The 19,704-nt window shown below is 45.6% G+C and overlaps 1 protein-coding gene across 8 annotated transcripts in view; it reads left to right on the plus strand.

The window, feature by feature from the left end:
* The window catches only part of AAK1 (AP2 associated kinase 1), a 98,794-nt gene that overhangs the window by 36,230 nt on the left and 42,860 nt on the right, over nucleotides 1-19,704 (plus strand). For all 8 annotated transcript variants that reach the window (XM_083629264.1, XM_083629267.1, XM_083629266.1 and 5 more), the window contains exons 7-15: nucleotides 79-160; nucleotides 2,423-2,555; nucleotides 3,439-3,542; nucleotides 4,859-4,938; nucleotides 8,424-8,560; nucleotides 10,388-10,707; nucleotides 12,013-12,252; nucleotides 18,313-18,536; nucleotides 19,524-19,681. In XM_083629264.1, coding sequence (XP_083485390.1) covers nucleotides 79-160; nucleotides 2,423-2,555; nucleotides 3,439-3,542; nucleotides 4,859-4,938; nucleotides 8,424-8,560; nucleotides 10,388-10,707; nucleotides 12,013-12,252; nucleotides 18,313-18,536; nucleotides 19,524-19,681 — 1,478 coding nt within the window. The remainder of the gene's footprint in view (nucleotides 1-78; nucleotides 161-2,422; nucleotides 2,556-3,438; nucleotides 3,543-4,858; nucleotides 4,939-8,423; nucleotides 8,561-10,387; nucleotides 10,708-12,012; nucleotides 12,253-18,312; nucleotides 18,537-19,523; nucleotides 19,682-19,704) is intronic.

A 19,704-nucleotide genomic window follows, 5' to 3' on the forward strand; every position in this document is an offset into this window, starting at 1 on the left:
TTGTAGAGGAAACACCACATAGTTTATAAAACCATTTTGACTTATCCGGCTACCCTGTGAGTTTTGGTTTCCTTGTAGGTACACCACACTATCCTACAGAGCACCAGAAATGGTCAACCTCTATAGTGGCAAGCTGATTACTACAAGAGCAGACATCTGGGTATGTAGAAGGTTCTGTGAAGTTACTTGCTTGCATGTGGCTTGCTAGAAATTGTACTGGCAAATCTCTTGCCCTGGTTGCCCGTCCTTCCCTGTGGTCTTCTGTCCGCCATGATTCCCATCCCTTAGACCTGCCCCTTCACTCGGTGGTGATCCTGCACGTTTTGCCACTGAGGCAAAGCAAGAAAGTGCCACCCCTTCCCCACCAATGCTACCCTTACACTCTGCTGCCTTCTTCTCCCTCACCCATAACAATGACAGTCAGGAAAAGGGGAGTAAAAGGAGGCCATTGGGAAGAGATGGCAGTGGCGGTGGGCAGCGGCGTTAGTGGTGTCAGCAAAGGCAGCAGGTGGCGTGCTCTTTATGGGTCTGCCACCACGCCCAACTGTCCTGGGCCTGCCACGCTGAGGCAATTGCTTCACCTTGCCTCACGGCCAGGCCATCCCTGCTTCCACTACAGCATGTCCGGCTGGAAGCTTGCAGGTCAGTCACTTTCTTGCCTTCCTGAAGGATAGGAATGGAATCAAAGTGGCTCTTTTACAACCCAGAGTCCCTCCCTCTTTTGATCTACACAAGCCTTTGACATCTCAGGGCAGCAAACCTTCCATTTTGGGCAACCCTTTGGTTACGTGGGGTATATTTAGCCGTGCAATGAGGCATACTTAGCAGCATGTTTTATTAATGTGGTTTTATATATACATTTGTTTTTAAATATTTAATTAGCAGTGAATTTACATTGCAATTTGGATTTGTTCTTGTGCCCTGGTTCCCCCCCCCCCCACTTCATCTTTAGAAGTTGTAACCCGCCCCAGAGCCCTTGTGAATAGCATGGGGCTTAATAAATCAAAATGAGCAATTGGAGATTATTCCAAGAGGCTGCTTCCTGAGTTGCATTTCAGAAGAAAGGACTAGATGCACTAAGGGCCTGATCAGCCACTGTGCTAAAGGCAGAACTCGCAGCCCAGTACAGATCTCAGGCCCACCACCCTGGTCTCCTTCCCACACCCCATGCAATCTATTCTTGCAGAGAAAACCAATGAGTGAACTGGACCATATTGCATTTATTTGAGTAACTTGTTTGCCTGGAAAGACTAGAGTGGGCGGAGGGCTGCCTCACTGAGAATTGCATACTTTATCCTGTGAAACAACTGGATTTCCCATTTTTTTGGTTTCATTCATGAGGTTTGCTTCATCATCTGATCCTGTAGTTAATATTCTAGACAAAGTTTTAGCACGTTTATTTCTCTTTTCCAAAACATGTATATTCCTTGCAATAGCATGCGGATCTGATTTAACTGCTTCCCACACCACAACAATAATAATTGCATTTTACATTGGTGGGTGGGTCAGACCCTGCCTTTTCTAAATCTCTGGGTTTCATAAATGATGACTGGGGATGATGGGAGTTGTGGTCCAAAACATCTGAAGGGTTGGAGATGGCTGCACTATACTTTTTTCTTTCTGTATTCACTTCCCAGTAACTAGGGTGTGATCAGCATAAATTCTGCTTCTGAGCTCTTTTTACATCACTAGTGACTTTGGAAACAAAAAAATTAATCAGTTCTCATAACTGCTTAAGGCAGTCCCAAGTAAAAACTACAGCCTTTTTGCATGGGCGTGGGTAGGTGGAAGTGGCATCAAATGTTATTCCTTTGTTTTCTAATTGTGCTAGAACATCCTTTCGTCAGGGTGGAAAAATAGCACTTAAATTTTTTTTTAATAATTGATTGTTCATTGCTCTGTTGCCATCTCTTGCCAAAAGTATTTTCTTCTGTTACTGATTTCTCCAGTTCTTTGATAACTCATAGATAACTAATTATTGATGTTTTTTTCTTTTTATCAATAAAAAACCCCCAATAACATATAAATCTACACAAGTTAGAGAAACTGCATTCAGAAAGCAGACTCCTGAGCATAGTTTAATTCAGAGTGCTCTGTTTTGGAGAATTGAGGCAGCTGCCAATTTTTTATAAGCTTTGAATTGCAAATTTTGATCTTACACATCTCTTCCAGTTCAGAAACAGCAATCTTGGTTCACCAGAGGCAAACTTGGAACAATTGCTAGCAGAGCCAGCAATTCCTACATTCCTAGCTTCAAATCAGGCTGGGTTTTTGCTGACCTGAAATCTGATGCAGGTCATGTCAGCAAGAGAGGTTTGTTTTCTGTTGTTGCAACTAGAATCCAGCAAGGCCTTACATGACAACGGAGGTAACCAGGTCTCCGTTCCTACAGCACACTAAAGAATCCTTCGTCTTCTTTCAGGCCATGGGCTGTTTGCTGTACAAACTCTGTTATTTTACTTTGCCATTTGGTGAGAGCCAAGTAGCAATTTGCGACGGAAACTTCACCATTCCTGACAACTCGCGCTACTCTCACGACATGCACTGCCTCATACGTGAGTATCTGTTTGGGAATACAGCTCAACTCTGGTTTTGAAAAGCTAACTAACATGAAACTGCTCCTATCTCCTGCCAGGTGTTTGGGTATGGAACCCAGAATACTTCTGTTTATAAGGACAAAGGTTTTGGGCACAAGTCTAGGAGATTTATTTTGGTGCCCATGTCATCAGATGCTCTTATATTGATGCATCTCTCCCCACACTGTTGCCTCTACCACAATTGCCATCAGTTGTAGTTGTAAATGGAAGTTGTAGCCCAAAACATCTGGAGGACACCAGTCTGGGAAATGCTAAAGGGGCAGGGGTTAACTGAATAAACAGTTTTGAGGGTCTTTGGGGAGAGTAAGTTCTGCTCCATATGTATCAAACTCAAGTCTTTCGCACCCCTGCCCTGAGATGGAAAGTAAAGGAGGGCCACTAGGAGAGTAATTATCCAATTAGAAGCTGGAGCTGTCAAGTTGTGAAACTGTACCTACTCCTCCCACCGTCCTCCTCTTCTCTGCCAGGTGTTTTCCCTTTATGGAGAGCTTGGAGGAGATTATAGCAATGTACCAAACAGTTCCCATCTTAGAAGGTCTTCCAAGACTCCAAAGCCATTAAGTAAGACCACTTTGAATCCTCTTAGAGAGGAGAAGCAGGCAAGCCCACCGGTCGCTAAGGCTCTTTCTAGTAGTAGTAGACTATGGTTTGCTGTGGTGTCTGAACCAGGCTAATAAGCAACGTGGGATGACCTTGGTTTTTGGAAGCTATGCAAGCCCCTGTGGGCTGAGTTTTCCAGCATCCATATCAATATCCATATTGAGTAAGATTTGTCCTTGTCCCTCCTATGCCGTATCTAAATGCCACACCACCGAAGCCTAATAGGTCTTCTGTTTCTTAGGGTATATGCTGGAACCAGACCCTGACAAGAGACCTGAAATTTACCAGGTCTCCTATTTTGCATTCAAGCTCGCTAAGAGGGAATGTCCGGTCCAGAATGTACAGGTGAGTGATGCCTGATCCCTCTTTGCAAAATACCATACAAGAATCCGTAAAATAATCCCTCAAGTTCTTTAGTCCTCCTCTTCCTCCAGGACTATTTTTGGGCCTGCAAAAGTCATGGAGTAATTTATTGAGAGGTTGCCAGGAAGCAACAAAAGACAACACAAAAGGGAGGGAAACCACAACAATTTAGCTTAGTTTATGGGGAGGTGTGTTTTCTCTGTACAGTATGATTGCATCTTATGTATGGAGTTCAGTTCCAAGGGTTCTGTGTATACACAAAAATCACATATACCCAAAGCCTTGGTATTTCCGCATGGCTAGTGGGTGAGGGGGAGAGAGTGATTATGCCTCGCACTCCCAAAACCCACACGCCAAGCAGGTCTTGCTCGCCAAACAAGGTGGGAATTTAAAAGCTTTTTTGTGCCATGTCCACTTGGGTTACCTGGCACAAAAGAGCTTTTAAACTCTCTGTCCTGCTTGCTGGGTAGGACCCTGGAAGGCTAGGAATGCTCAGGTGAGATCTTGCAAGAACTCTGACAGCCCTGCAAGATCTTGCAAGGGCATCCCAGAACCAGTGTGCTAAGCGGGCCATGACTGGTAAGCAAGGCAGAGAGCTTAAAGCTCTATCTGTACTGGGGAACCCCAAGTGGGCCTGGTGCAAAAATGGCTTTTATGCTCTCTGCCCTGCTTGGGTTTAAGCTGCACAGTTTTAGCCAGTCCTTCTTCAACCATGTTTGGTTGAAATCATACAAATTAAATGCCTTCTGTACAGCCAAAGCATGCTTTTCTCATGAACTGTAGTGAATTTGTATGGTTCTTTACTTAAGAATACGCTGGTGGTAGTAGCAGTTTTTGTCCTTTTGGTGTTACATCGCTACTGCTATTTTATTTTCAGATGTGTTTTGTTTCATATTACAGCCTTACAGTTTGAATATTTTGCATGTTAACGCATTGTGACCTGCTCTGGAATGGGCAGCCCTGTAAGGCAGGCTGTAAATAAATACAGTTGACCATCATAAACATTTGCCTGACTACAATTATAGAAATAAATAGACATAATGTAATTTCTATGCTAATATTGCCAGGGTTTTGTATCTTAATTCTGTCTGGCTTGGGATTGTTAAGTGGAAAAGTCCCTGGTCCTGTTTCTCCTCTTTCATCCCAAGGAGTTATTAAGTATCTTAATAAATTTTACCTACCCATGAAGTGAAGCCTAGGAGAGCTTTAGGTTTCCCCATTCAGTTTGCCTCTTGCTCTCCGTTGCCTCTGACAGCTCTCCGTCATTTTCTGCTCTGTGTGTGGGTTTCCATTTGCAGAACTCTCCGATCCCTGCCAAACTCCCGGAACCAGTGAAAGCGAGTGAAGCTGCTGCTAAGAAGAGCCAGCCAAAAGCCAGGTGAGGGTGCCTGACTCTTCCATGGAGCATGGCAAAAGACTGCAAAAGGCTAGCAGTGCTGCTTAAGAGAGTTAAGCATTCTGGAGAGCTGGGGCCATTTCATACTGCTGCGCTGGAACTTGAGTTCAAAAATCAGTCAGTCATAATCACTAATAGGTATATACCACTTACCATAATAGACAAAATCCCTGTACAGTTTACATGAACTTGGTAAGATAATTTTATAAAGGAAAAGGATAATGTATATATAACATGTAGAACCAAAACTTCAAAGAAACACGTCAGTGAAAACAGAAGCCACCTTTAACCAAAACTTTTGGTTAAAATCAATAAATATTAGAACAAAATGAAGGAGACCATTATGTCATATGTGTTTAAACATGTTTTCAAATCATGAAATGCATAGTTAAATAGGCATTTTATCTCAACAAACACATTTTAAAGCGTAACTTAATCAGAAGGTTAGTTATGTTCCAGTCTGTATGTTCATCCAGGATGTGTGAATTAAGCCAGTTAAAAATGTGAATGAAATCTTTCTCCATCCCTAATTAGTAGTTCCACTCTCAGAAGTGATTAATGACATTTTGACTACGGGGAAGCTTCTAGAATCTTGGAGTGAAACAAATAAAAGACCACACCTGAGTTCATATACACCTGCCCCAATGTTAAACGTATTTATTCTCTTCCAAGTTTCGTAGAAAACAAATATGAGAAAAGAGTACAGTGTAGAAATGCAAATGCAAGAACATCCACGTTCCATTTATCCAGTGTAAAAAAGAGGAACTAGGCATATATTAACCTGCATTTAAATGACAATTTATTGTTTTGTGTTGTTTCTCTTTTTGCTCAGTGTGGTGTAGGTAATACATTTTACCTACTCATGAAGTAGTTAGAATGTCTGACTAGACCTGGGAGGCCAGGGTTCAAATCCCCACTTGGCCACGGAGCTCTCTGGGTGGGTGATCTTAGAGCAGCCGCTGCCTCTTAGCCTAACCTACCTCACAGGGTTGTTGTGGGGATTAAACAAAGAGGAGGAGAACAATGTAAACCACCTTGAGAGTTTTCTTTAACTATTTAAAAATTGATAACTTAAACAAACAATCAAACTTTTCTATATGTGAAGTGGAATTGGGGCGATTTCCTCGTAGCCTCCCCCCTGCCCACGTTTTTCAGTCCTGCTTCCTGTGGACAATCTTGTAACTGTTTTGAGATCTCATGAAAACTGCCCCCTTCCAATCTAAAGTTATTAATCTCCTTCATCCTTCTCCCACCTTTTGTGCCCGCTCTAGACCCTCCTGTCCATGCCACCCTTTCTCATGTTATTATAGGGACAAATAAAGCTGTCTTCTATTAGGTCATTGGCCCATCTAGCTCAGTGTTGTCTAAACTGACTGGCAGCAGTTCTCATGGGCTTTAAGGGAGGGAAAATTCCCAACTCTGCCTAGAAATGCTGCTAGGGATTGATCCAGGGATCTTCTGCATGCAGATCAGATGCTGTACCACTGAGCTACAGCCAGTGTGGTGTAGGGGTTAAGAGTGGTAGACTCGTAATCTGGTGAACCGGGTTCGCTTCCCCGCTCCTCCACATGCAGCTGCTGGGTGACCTTGGGCTAGTCACACTTCTCTGAAGTCTCTCAGCCCCACTCACCTCACAGAGTGTTTGTTGTGGGGGAGGAAGGGAAAGGAGAATGTTAGCCACTTTGAGACTCCTTTGGGTAGCGATAAAGCGGGATATCAAATCCAAACTCTTCTTCTCTTCTTCCTTGCCTATCAAAACCATCCTTGAACTCTGGTGCCTGCTGGAGGGTTGGTCTCACTTTCTTGAAGTATCTGGGCCAGTGGCTTGTTGTTTTGTTCCCCCCCCCCTGTGGTGCACCTGCTCCTTATTTTAGTTTTGTATTGTCTTTGCTGGGGATGAGGGTACCGGAAGGGGCGGATTGCTAAGTGTTGCCTGAAAGATGTTCCCCACAGCTATAATTATAGAATCATGGTAATGGAAGAGAACCAAAGTGATTTAGAACTGGACCACAGTTCTTTTTACGGCTCTGGCATAAACAGTTGCACTTGAGGCTGCCAGCTACTGCCAGGCAAGTTCAGGGACCTTTGGTCTGCTTGTCTGCAAACCTATTAAAAGTGCAGATGGTGTATTGTTTCCAACATTTCTGCTCACAAATTGAATTTAGCATGTGCCAACCGGCCTTCATTTCATGCTGAGTGGGGTGGTTGTGATGGCCAATGGGAGTGATGCAACAGGCAAGACTTTATTAAATGTGCCAGGAGGATTTTGCAAGCCCGCCTTGCTTTTTGGGTTCTGCCTTAAGAGTACCCAGTGGTGGGACCATCTGATATGTTGCTCCTGAACCTTCTGCCTTGATGGTGTGGTTCTTATTGTGGGCTTTGGATGTCTGCTGAGTAGACAAAACAATATAGCAGTTTTCTGAAATACTCCTAGTTTCACCTTCCCTGCCAACCTACCTCTGTGTTTAATGTGTGTGTGTGTGTGTGTGTGTGTGTGTGTTTCATTTCTCTATAGTATATAAAAAATACTTACTGCATTTCTGTCCCAAGGAGCTCAAGGGGGTTATACATGGTTCTTCCCCACCTCATTTAACCTCCCCAAGGTGAGGTAGCTTAGGCTGAGAGGCAGCCACTGGCCCAAGGTCACCCCAATTGAATTTAATGGCCAAATGGCGATTGAAACCCTGGTCTCCCAAACCCTAGTCTGACACTCTAACCCAGGGGTCAGAAACCTATGGCCCATGGTCCACAAACATTCCACGGGGGTCATTTAACCGGCCCACAAGCTGCCCCCGAACAGAGCTGCCCACTTGGCAAGTCCCTGCGCGCTGCACTAAACTGGCGCTGCACTAAACCGGTGCTGCACTGCGCGGGGACTCGCTTCCGCGGCGCTGGAAGTCGCATCTGCGCAGACGCAGATGCCAAAAATCGCAGGTGTGATCCGGCCCACGGAGCGATCTCCGCTGGAGTGAACCGGCCCAGGCGAGGTAAACCTTGCCGACCCCTGCTCTAACCACTACACCACACTGGCTTTCAGCGTCTGCTCTTCTACTGCTACCCCTATCTCCTCTGTACTAGTGCCAACTCTCACGACTTAGCGGCTCTAAGGGCCTAAATGGCATACCTGGGATTCTGCAGTTAAACTTCTAGGGCTGCAAAACCCCTGTTCCACAGCTGGAACGAATTATGCACTTTAGGAGAAAATATGCATAGAGTTGCTTAAAATTACATGGTTTGTGTAATTTGTGCCATTGTCGTGCATAACATGGATCTTGTGGTCGCCTTTTTCTGTGTGTGATTTTTTCCGGCAGGGGGGGGGGTTTGGCTGTTTCGGGGGGCATTTGCCAGCTGGATGGTTGTGAGGTGGGGGTGCTCCAGTGAAAGGGTGGGTCGTGGAAAGAGGCTGTTCACTATGCTGTCTTCCTCTAAAATGTTAGTTTTGTGTCCATGTTTCCATCTCCTTTCAGGCTGACAGATCCTATCCCCACGACTGAAACATCCATCACCCCACGCCAAAGACCCAAAGCTGGGCAGACACAACCAAACCCGGGGATCCTGCCCATCCAGCCTGCCCTGACTCCCAGAAAGAGGCCCACAGCACAGGGTGAGAGGGCGCCCCACTGCGGGCTACTTCCTAACCTACTTTTCGTTCTCTGCATGGGTAAACTTGCACTCCTAAATGCCCAGGCAGGCTTCCTTCTGAGTGCTCTGCTGCTCATGCGGACCAGAGGTTCCCAAATCGTTTGGGGGCCCCACCCCCTTGGTTCCATAGACTCATCCCCAGTGCCCCTTAAAGGTAAAGGGTAAAGGGACCCCTGACCATTAGGTCCAGTCGTGGCCGACTATGGGGTTGCGGCGCTCATCTCACTTTACTGGCCGAGGGAGCCGGCGTACAGCTTCCGGCTCATGTGGCCAGCATGACTAAGCCACTTCTAGCGAACCAGAGCAGCTCACGGAAACGCCGTTTACCTTCCCGCCAGAGCAGTACCTACCGTATTTTTCGCTCTATAGGGTGCACCGGACCATAGGGTGCACCTAGTTTTGGGGGGAGGGAAATAAAGGGGAAAAATTTATTCCTCCCCCCCCCCCCCAGGCACGGGGCTGGGGCGGGGGAAGCCCAAACTCCCGCCTGGCTCACAAGGCTTGTGGATATCTGCCCGAAGCCCAGGGCGCGTTGCACAGCGCTCCCCATGCTTCGGGCGGCAGGCTGCTGCCCGCAAGCCTTGTGAGCCCGCGGGAACTCCCGCCGGGCTTGCAAGGCTTGCGGATAGCTTCCTGAAGCCTGGAGGGTGAGAGGGGTCAGTGCGCACCGACCCCTCTCACTCTCCAGGCTTCAGCGAAAGCCTGCATTCGCCCCATAGGACGCACACACATTTCCCCTTCATTTTTGGAGGGGAAAAAGTGCGTCCTATAGAGCGAAAAATACGGTATTTATCTACTTGTACTTTGACATGCTTTCAAACTGCTAGGTTGGCAGGAGCAAGGACTGAGCAACGGGAGCTCACGCTGTTGCGGGGATTCAAACCGCCGACCTTCTGATTGGCAAGCCCTAGGCTCTGTGGTTTAACCCACAGCGCCACCCGCGTCCCCCAGTGCCCCTTACCCTACCCTATAAACAGCTGTATTTCAGAATAGCGGCTTGTACAACCCACTAAGGAAGACAATAGCACAATAGAATTCAAAACAGTAATGATTTATTCGGCACATTTATTAAAACCCCAGTTAAAGCTATTTAGTTTAATTAATTCAACAAAATGGATGAACTTGATCCACTGATGCCAGCTTTTCAAAGCCTCGTAGTCATTTATGTGGTGGTTCAGTTCCCAGGGTTCCACGTATTCGCAAAAACCATACATACCCAAACCCTTGGAGCCAGCGGGTTGAGGTAGAAAGAGTCCTCTTACTTCCGGAGCCCATGCAGCAAAACGGGCCTTGCCCAGTAAGCAAGATGGAGAGCCTAAAAGCTGCTTTTGCACCCGGTAACCTCAAGCATACCCAGCATGAAAGTACCTTTTAACCTCTCCCACTTGCTTGGATTTAACATGTGGAATTTCAACCAATCCTCCTTGAACCACGTATGTATGAAATTGTGCAAGTTAAATGCATGCAAGATGAGATCGTACCATAATTCTCTTGAAGATTAGGTTGCAAGCTATTGAAAAACAAGGCATCTGCTTTTCTTTCCCTTTCTTCCATTGGTTGCCTATTCTAGCCTTCCTTGCCCTTCTTTTATATTCCAGGCCCTTGATCCATCCTCATTTCATAGCATCACAGAATTGTAGAGTTGGAAGAGAACCCCAACTCCTGCAGTGCGAGAATCACAGCTAAATATTTATGCATTTAAGTGTTTAAATAAAAAGTACGCACTTGTGGGGGGGGGGACAGGAGTAAAGGAAATGGATGCATTCTGACCTCTCCTCTTGCTCTGCAGTTGCTGCTCCAGCGCCTTTGGCCGGGGGTCAGGCCCCCCTCCCCACCAGCGTCCCACAGCCGAAAGCCCTGCCTCAGCCGACTCCGCCTCTCCCGCAAGCTCAGCCTAAGCAGCCACCCCCTGTACAGCCGCCTGCTGCCTCCCAACCGCAAGCCCCTCCAGCTCAGCCCCAGGCGGCCACCCCACAGCATCAGCTGTTCCTAAAGCAGCAGCAGCAACAGCCGCCAGCGCAGCCACCAGCCACATTTTATCAGCCCCAAGGACCTCAGCAGCAGCCGCAGCAGCAGCAGCAGCCACAGCCTCCCCTGCAAGTTCAACAGGTGAGGCTGTTTTGGGGAGTGGCTGTTTTTCTTTTCTCTTCACAGGAATTTCAAGGCAGTTGCGACTTGGGAGCAGAGAGGAGGTTGAGTCCAAGGACCCAAGGGCAGATCTCTTGAGTCTCCATTTTTGGAATCAAAGAAATCTTTCAAACGAGTTTGTGTGGTCATAGAGAAAATATATGAGACGGAGTGGGCGCAGAAGGTATTAACAAAATGAAAGCCCCACCATCCCATATCTTGCAGATTTGAGCCTCTGTTTGAGCACATAGAATCAAATATAATGCACTAAGAATACTTAAGTATATACAGTGGTACCTTGGGTTACATACGCTTCAGGTTACAGACTCCACTAACCCAGAAATAGTGCTTCAGATTAAGAACTTTGTTTCAGGATGAGAACAGAAATCGTGCTCCTGCGGCGCGGCAGCAGCGGGAGGCCCCATTAGCTAAAGTGGTGCTTCAGGTTAAGAATAGTTTCAGGTTAAGTACGGACCTCCAGAACGAATTAAGTACTTAACCTGAGGTACCACTGTAGTACTTTGTGAGCCCTGCATTTGGGCCACTTTGAAATTGCTTGTTTGCTTGTTTGTTTGATTGATTTATTATTTCCAACGCTTCACCCTAAGGTTCCAGGACAGGTTAAAGCATTAAAACACAATATTAAAAACAGTTTGAAACAAATTGGAACTATAAAAATAAGCTGAGTCCTAAAAACATACACCTCAAGTGTCTAAAGCCAGGGTAAAGAGGTGTGTCCTCAGCATTCTCCTGAAGCTGTAGAAGGGGGTGGGCAGGCGCACTTTTGCAAGGAGGGAGTTCCACAGTTTTGGGGCTGCCACAGAGGAGGTCTTCTCCCCCTGGGCCACTACCACACCAAGCCTCTGAAGTCGGAAGGGCTACCCAGGGGTCCTTCTCGGCCAATCTCAGCACCCGAGAGGTTCTGTAGGAAAGGAGATGGTCTTTCAGGTGTTTGGGGTCTGAGTCGTTCAGGGCTTTAATCACCAATGTGAGCACCTTGAATTAGGTCTGGAAATAAACTGGCAACCAGTGCAGCTGTTTCAAAACGAGTTATACAAGATCCAGATGGAACTCCAGCCAGAAATCTGGCTGCTGTTGTATTTTTGGACCAACTGAAGTTTCCAAGTCATCTTCAAAGGCAGCCCAACATAGAGCATGTTGCAACAGCCCAGTAACAAGGGAAGGTGAATTTGGGGAGACGCTCTTACTCCATTGCATGTGCTGAAATGCAAAAGATTGCAGCTGGTCGTAAGGAAGGGTTCTGAATGCTTGCTTCCTGTGTTGTAGATCCAAGTGGCACCCCAGGCACCGCAGCCGCCAGTGAAGCCACAGTTTCCAGTGGCGCAGCAAGGAGTGCAACCGCAGCCTGTGCAGAATTACATGCAGCAGCAGCAGCAACTGCTGGCACAACAGGGGCCCGTCCCACAGAAAGCAGCTGCAGGGCAACAGAAGCCGTCGGCTCAGATCCTGCCCCAACCGCAGGTGCAGCAGGTGGCGGCACAGCCAGTCCCTGTGCAGGATCATCCGGTAAGGGTTGGGAGGAACCTTTGGTTGGCTTTGCAGTGTTGCTTGTTTACTTCTTCCAAATCCTCTGCCACTGGGCCATGGCCCCTGCCCACTTCTCATGTTGGTGGGCAGCAGGGAAGGAGCGAATGTGGCCACGTCCAGAAGACCCTGATTTGATTTCTGTGCCACTTTTCTTTCAAATGAATCTCAAAGCAGCTTAAAAGGTAAAGGTAAAGGGACCCCTGACCATTAGGTCCAGTCGTGGCCGACTCTGGGGTTGTGGCGCTCATCTCGCTTTATTGGCCGAGGGAACCGGCGTACAGCTTCCGGGTCATGTGGCCAGCATGACTAAGCCACTTCTGTTGAACCAGAGCAGCGCACGGAAACACCGTTTACCTTCCTGCTGGAGCGGTACCTATTTATCTACTTGCACTTGGATGTGCTTTCGAACTGCTGGGTTGGCAGGAGCAGGGACCGAGCAATGGGAGCTCAGCCCATCGCGGGGATTCGAACCGCGGACCTTTTGATCGGCAAGTCCTAGGCTCTGTGGTTTAACCCACAGCGCCACCCGCGTCCCTCTAGCAGTAACTAGAAAACAGCTTACAAACAATAAATAGCAGTAACTTGATAGAACATAATGGAACATTGCAAGTAGAGCATAAATCATATAGAGTAATTAACAAATAATCAGTGAAATAACTACAGTCTATAAAACACTGTTAATAAGCAGCAACTAAAAATGATGAATGGTATCAGACTAACAATGATATTCAAGCCTCAGAGGTAATTTGTGAAAACAGGTAAGAACCCCAGCGTTGTCCTCAGTTTCTCCTTCTTTGCAGATGTTCATATTTACCCCTTCTCTCTCTCTCTCTCTCTCTCTCTCTCTCTCTCTGAACACAAACAGAAGCATGCATTTTAATTCAACTGCTCCAATGCATGCTTAAGACTGGAGGGAAATTTGCATTAGTGCTGATCCAACTAAGATTATTATCCCCTTTCCTGGCCATGCTTTTGTGTTTCATACAACAGTGTTCCAGAGATGGGAATCTGTGGTCTTCCACATGTTGTTGAACTACAATTCCCATCATCCCCTGACTACTGGCCGGGCCCGCTGGGAGCTATAGTCCATCAAGAATTGGAGGGTCATAATTAAAGGTAAAGGTAAAGGTACCCCTGCCCGTACGGGCCAGTCGTGTCCGACTCTAGGATTGTGCGCCCATCTCACTTAAGAGGCCGGGGGCCAGCGCTGTCCGGAGACACTTCCGGGTCCCGTGGCCAGTGTGACGAAGCTGCTCTGGCGAGCCAGCACCAGCGCAGCACACGGAAACGCCATTTACCTTCCCGCTATAAAGCAGTACCTACTTAGGGGTGCTTTCGAACTGCTAGGTGGGCAGGAGCTGGGACCGAAAGACGGGAGCTCACCCCGCCGCGGGGATTCGAACCGCCGACCATGCGATCGGCAAGTCCTAGGCACTGAGGTTTTACCCACAGCGCCACCCGCGTCCCTAGGGTCATAATTATGCAGCTTAAAACTCACTGTGAACAGAGATGCTGGAACTGAGTTCAAGCAAGTTCTGGCTGAAAAAAGCCCTGATTAATCATTAGATAAAGGATGGAAATTCAACACTTTGCTGCAGAGAAGTGGGGCATGACAAATGTGGTGGGGCAGTGCAGATGAGAGAGAGAGAGAGAATGAAATCCTTGCTCAGACACTGGTAACTGGGCCAGGTCTGACCCAGTGGTTCCTTTTTTTCTTCTCTTTTTGCCTTCACATCAAATTTCTGGAGATTCTTAATGAATCCTGAACAGAAAACTGATTCATTCTTTCAAAGGTGAACATGGAAAAACTGTCTGGTTTGGCACCAAAAGACTGCATGCGGGTGCAATAGTATTTTTCCTTTAATAAACCCCAAAAACATTTATTCAAAAGTTACAATACATTTTTGATCAATATATCCCTTCCACAGACACCTCTATGATGATGGTGGCATTAAAATACCCTGTTCTTCAGTAAAAGAGAAAAAGGGAGACCAAATCGTGTCAAATGTATCTTTTTTTGGAGATGCCTTTGATTAGTTGCTATGGTATGTGAGGCGTTCTGACAGAGCAATGCTTCAGATGTTATTAACCTAAGCCTCTATTGGTATTTTAGAAGTTTCCTTCCATCGTTGGGCAATAACTAGTCTAGCTCCTGTGAACAGGAAGAAAAATAATTCTTACATTTAAGGGTAGAATTTGGGGTCAAATCTAATGATAATAAGGTAAGTGCTGAATTAAAAGGGATAGATTGTTTAGTGATTTTGGAGGTCAGGATAAAAATTTCCCCCCCAAAAGGCATGAGCTATGGTACACTCCCACCAAACATGGAAATAGGTACCTCGTTCTCTACAGCCTTTCCAAGATAATGGTGAGCTTAAAGGATTTATCTTTGCAAGGCGTGTGGGGGTCCAATGCCACTGAAAGATAATTTTAAAGGAAATTTCCTGGAGGCGATCCGAAATTGTTTTTAAAGATGGATTTTGCCATATTGATTCCCATGCTTTTTCGTTTATTGAAATTCATATGTCAGCCTCCCATCTCATTCGAATATCTTCCGTGTTTCCTGCAAAGCTTTCTAATACTGTATAATACCATATATCATTGAGAATGCCCCTTTTGTGTCATGGCTAGGTCTGTTACACAGTGATTCAAAAGGTGTCAGGGGTCTCAAGCCCTCACCCCTTCATTCCAGATACTTTGCAAAAGTGCAAAAGGACTGTATCTGTTGATACAGATGTAGCCGGGATCGTTTTATGCCTTTCGCCTTTGCCACCAGGCCCTCTTTTAAAATTGCTTTACCTTTTACAAACACACCTCTAATTCTATAGAAACCATTTGTTTCAAGATCTAGGAGCTGGTTGTATTTGTCTGCATGTTTAAATGAGGGGTGATCTAGCAGAGGCATCAGTAGTGAAGTCCTAGGAGCCAATACTAAGTTCCAGTTCCGCCACGCCATTAATTATACTTTAAAAAATGGGTTTGCCCACCTTTTCTTGTTCCTTCATGAAGGGCAGAGCGTGTACTGATAGTCTTGTGTGGCCATTTTCTGTCTTTATCCATGGAATATCTCCTTTGCCTTTAATGAGAGGTATCAATAATTTACCGTAATTTGGAAACTGCATAGTATAGTTCAAGATTGGGTATTCCTTTTTTTTTTTTATAAATTTTTTATTGGTTTTTCAACACATATTAAAAGACAATACAACACAGTACATAAACAAACAAACATATAAACACGTATAATTTCTTAACCTTTTTTTCCTTAAACCTTCTTTCAGCGACTTCCCCATACCTCCCTTTTCTGCATCCCTGTTTTAAATCTTTCCAGCAACCTCTAATTTCATTTACTTGTAGCACTTTCTTTAAATTCTTTTTCTCATATCCAATTGTTTGTCACTGCAATTCTATTTTACATTACCCAAGACATTTTAACACTCATTAATTTTACAACAATTCTTAAGATAAACTTTAAATTTCTTCCAATCTTCTTCCACCGTCTCTTTCCCTTGGTCACGGATTCTGCCAGTCATCTCAGCCAGTCCCATGTAGTCTATCACCTTTGTCTGCCATTCTTCCAATGTGGGTAGCTCTTGTGTCTTCCAGTACTTTGCTAAGAGTACTCTTGCTGCTGTTGTCGCATACATAAAAAATGTCTTATCTTTCAAGATTGGGTATTCCTAACCCCCCTTTATTCCTATGTCTAAATAAGATTTTTTGACTGAGTCTGGCTCTTTTTCTTAATGAAGTAAAAGGAAGTAATTTGTTTTGCCATTTTTTAAGCATAGCAGGAGAGATGTATGTTGGTAAAACCTGAAACAGGAAAGATAATTTTAGTAGAATTGGCATTTTTGTAGCTGCGATATGACCTAGCCAGCTATGGCTTGTGCACTTCCATTTTGAGAGTTTTTTATTTCTTGTTTTGAGCAGGGGCTTTTAATTTATTAGATTTAATTGTTTGAGATCAGCTGTTAAGGTTATCCTGAGGTATTTAAACCCCCCATGGGTGACCCAGTGGTTCCTTTCTCCTGCTCTGGATTTTTGTCAGGCAAACAAGTTGGAGAAGAGTTTGCATCTTAATCCCAATCCTTGTTTCCAATGTACTCATGACCAAACATTGCAAATCCTCCATTTGATGACTATAATGTATGCATTCATCCCAAATAAGTGCTTTTTCACTTAATGAGAACCAGGGTTTTCCCTGTAGCGAGTGGAGCAGCTGCCTAAAGTATAAAAGGAGTGGAAATTTGCCAGGGATCCCCCGTCACTGCAGATACTTGAGAATGAAATTTCACATCCGCCTTCTCCTGCTGCACACACACGCGCGCGCGCACACACACACACACACACACACACACACACTTCATTACTATTCAAGTGTAATCATTCCTCATTGTTTCTTTTTGTACTGAAATGCAGCTGCTTTGACTGTTGGAGGGGGGTTGTTGTTTAAATGAAAAGGATGCACAGCATACAAATAAATTACAGTAAATGCCTTCCAGCTGAAACTGTATTTATACCAGGTTATTCTTGCAACACATTTTTTTCCTGTAATACCCAAATCTATTGGCAACCAACTGGTTTGGGGAGCAGATTTGGAGAGAGCACTCTAGGATGAAGAATTATGGGGGGGGACTCCCCCCATTAGTCACGTTAACAAAATGGGGGTGGGTGAACATAAAAGGGTTGGTTATTTCTGTCACAAATATATTCACAACATCATTTCAAACTAATATTTGTTGCGGTATTTGGGGGGAAAGCTGAAATATGATGGAAAAAAATAACCCAAGCCTCCAAAAGGTGTAAACATCCCATTCTGTTCGCTCCTCTTTATATTATAGATATATTTTCAGGACTGCAAGTTTTGTTAAGTCAGTGTGGTGAAGGGAGCGGGCCAGAAAGAGCCAGGCTCAAATCCCTGCTGAGAATATTTATATTGAAAGAGAGCATAGAAAAGGATAAAGCAACAGTAAGAGTCATTACAGCAACCTTGTAAGACAGGTCAGTATGACTTGAATCCGTGAGGCTCCTGTCTTGCAGTCACCCCCTTGAGCATTTTGGACATTTCTTCAGCCATGACGATTTTTAGAAGCTTTTCTGGGGGAAATAAAAAAAAGCTGAGATCCTGAGAAATCCAGTTTCTGTGTCTGGCAAGCAGGCCAGTGTTTCAGTGTATGGAACAGAAGGGCTTGTGAAGAATTATAGAGAACACAAAGATTTGATGGACTATGAAAGAACTTAAGGAAAGGAAATGACTGAAGAACAGATGTAAAGGTGAACTAGAAACTAAGAGACATGTGGTGAATGCGGTGGAAGTCTTTTAGTCTTTTAGAATATTTTAACTAGGATTTATATATTGTAATGTTTGAAGTATAAATTTGGTATTATTGATTAGTGTGTTTTTTCTTTTTCTTTTTCTTTTATCTTTCGTCTCTTCTTTTCTAGTCTGCATGTTGGAAAATACGTAGACAAATGTGTTTACAGTGTTATGTATTGATTTTTTGTTTCTTTTCCTGTAATATTTAATAAAAACTAATTTTAAAAAAAGGAACAGAAGGGCTGCCAGGAGCTCAAAGTTGTGCCCATGGTTCTCCTTCTCATTTAATCCCCCCCCCCCAACAACCCAGTGGGGTAGGCTAGGCTGAGAGGACAGCCAGTGAACTTCATGGTTGGGTGGGAATCTGAACTCTGGTCTCCCAGGTCCTAGTCCAACACTCTAACCACTGCACCATGCTGCCTTTTCTGTGAGCGAACTGTTGTGGCTTGGAGATGCTGTGTGCGTGAAGGTCTCTCTTCTGGTGTGTTAGTCTTCTAGGTTTGGCTGAATAACACGTTGAGGGAGTAAAGTTCTGGGTCTTTCTTACATTTTTGCCCGAAAGGGGTCTACCTTCTATTTCTATCCTCTCTCCCTTTTGCCCCCCTCCCCGCCACCGGGACAGAATGCAGAGTTTGGGTTGTCCCTTCTGCTTCTAAGAAACAGCTTTGCAACTCCTGTGGTTAAGGAAATAAACTCAGTAACTTTCTCTCCCCCCCGACCCCCAGCAAGCGCCTCCACGACATCAAAGGATCCCCACCACCCCGCCGTCAGCTGTCCAGGGACAGAAGGTGGGCTCCCTCACTCCCCCGTCCTCCCCCAAGACTCAGCGAGCGGGACACCGGAGGATCCTGAGTGACGTGACGCACAGCACTGTCTTTGGGGTCCCAGCCAGCAAATCAACACAGCTTCTGCAGGCAGCGGCTGCTGAGGCCAGCCTCAACAAGTCCAAGTGTGTATTTTTTTGGGGGGGGTGTCTCTTCTTCCTGCTAAATGACCCTTTGTGCATTTTGATTCTCTTTACGTTTTGTTCTGATTGGGGGCAGCCTGCCTCCGTCTGCCTTTCTTGTGCCATGTCCTAATAGCCTTCCTGCTGTTGCTCTTGGAACGAACAGAGGAGTGTGCTTGGGTTGCAAGAGGAGCATTTATAACCCTGGGCTAGCAACTAAGCTTAACATAAGAACACCAGAAGAGCCTGCTGGATCAGGCCAATCGCCCATCTAGTCCTGTTCTCACAGTGGCCAGCCAGAGGCCTGTGGGAAACCTGCAAGGAGGATTTGAGCACAAGAATACCATCCCTTTCTGTGGTTTCCAGAAACTGGCATTCAGAAGCATGGCTGCCTCTGACTGTGGAGGAGGAGCATAGCCATCATTGCTATGCTCCTCCATCATGAATTTGTCAAATCCTCTTTTAAAACGTATGTTATTATGATCGAAGAGGCTTTTGTCTGGGCCTCTGTTTGGGGAAGAGACACTAAAGGGTGTGTGTGTGTGTGTGTGTGTGTATGTGCGCGCACACAAACACACACACACACACACACACACACGGGTTGTCTTTGAGATATGGAGCTATCCTGTGGACCAACTTCACTGCTGGGCTGGGTTTCCAGTTGAAAGTACAGGCAAACCTGTATTGTGACGTTCTAAGGCACCACCCGTTTAAGTGAAATTGTGTATATTTGAAACACAATTGGAAAAGCTTGCAAACACCTTGTTCTGTCCCTTTTTGCTTTGCCCGTGTGCGCATAAATGGGGGTGGGGAGTTGCCTGTATGGATCTGTGTGGACAATTTTCAGGCTCACAGAGCTGAACAAAGTCCACCCAGTTGCATATTCAGCACACATTCAGCAGCACCTGTAGACATTGCAATGGCGTTAGGAAATAAAGATGGCAACTGAATGTCCCGATTTTGTTCCCTTTTCGGGGTGGCTACCTTCAGGTCTGCCTCAACAACGCCTTCTGGATCCCCCAGGACATCACAGCAAAATGTCTACAATCCACCAGATGTCTCTACCTGGAACCCTTTTGATGACGACAACTTCTCCAAGCTCACAGCAGAGGAGCTGCTGAACAAGGATTTTGCAAAACTGAGTGATGGTTAGTGCAATCCAGTAGTGGCT

The sequence above is a fragment of the Podarcis filfolensis genome (genome assembly GCF_964270895.1).
Source record: "Podarcis filfolensis genome assembly, chromosome: 8".
NCBI classification, from domain to species: Eukaryota; Metazoa; Chordata; class Lepidosauria; order Squamata; family Lacertidae; genus Podarcis; species Podarcis filfolensis.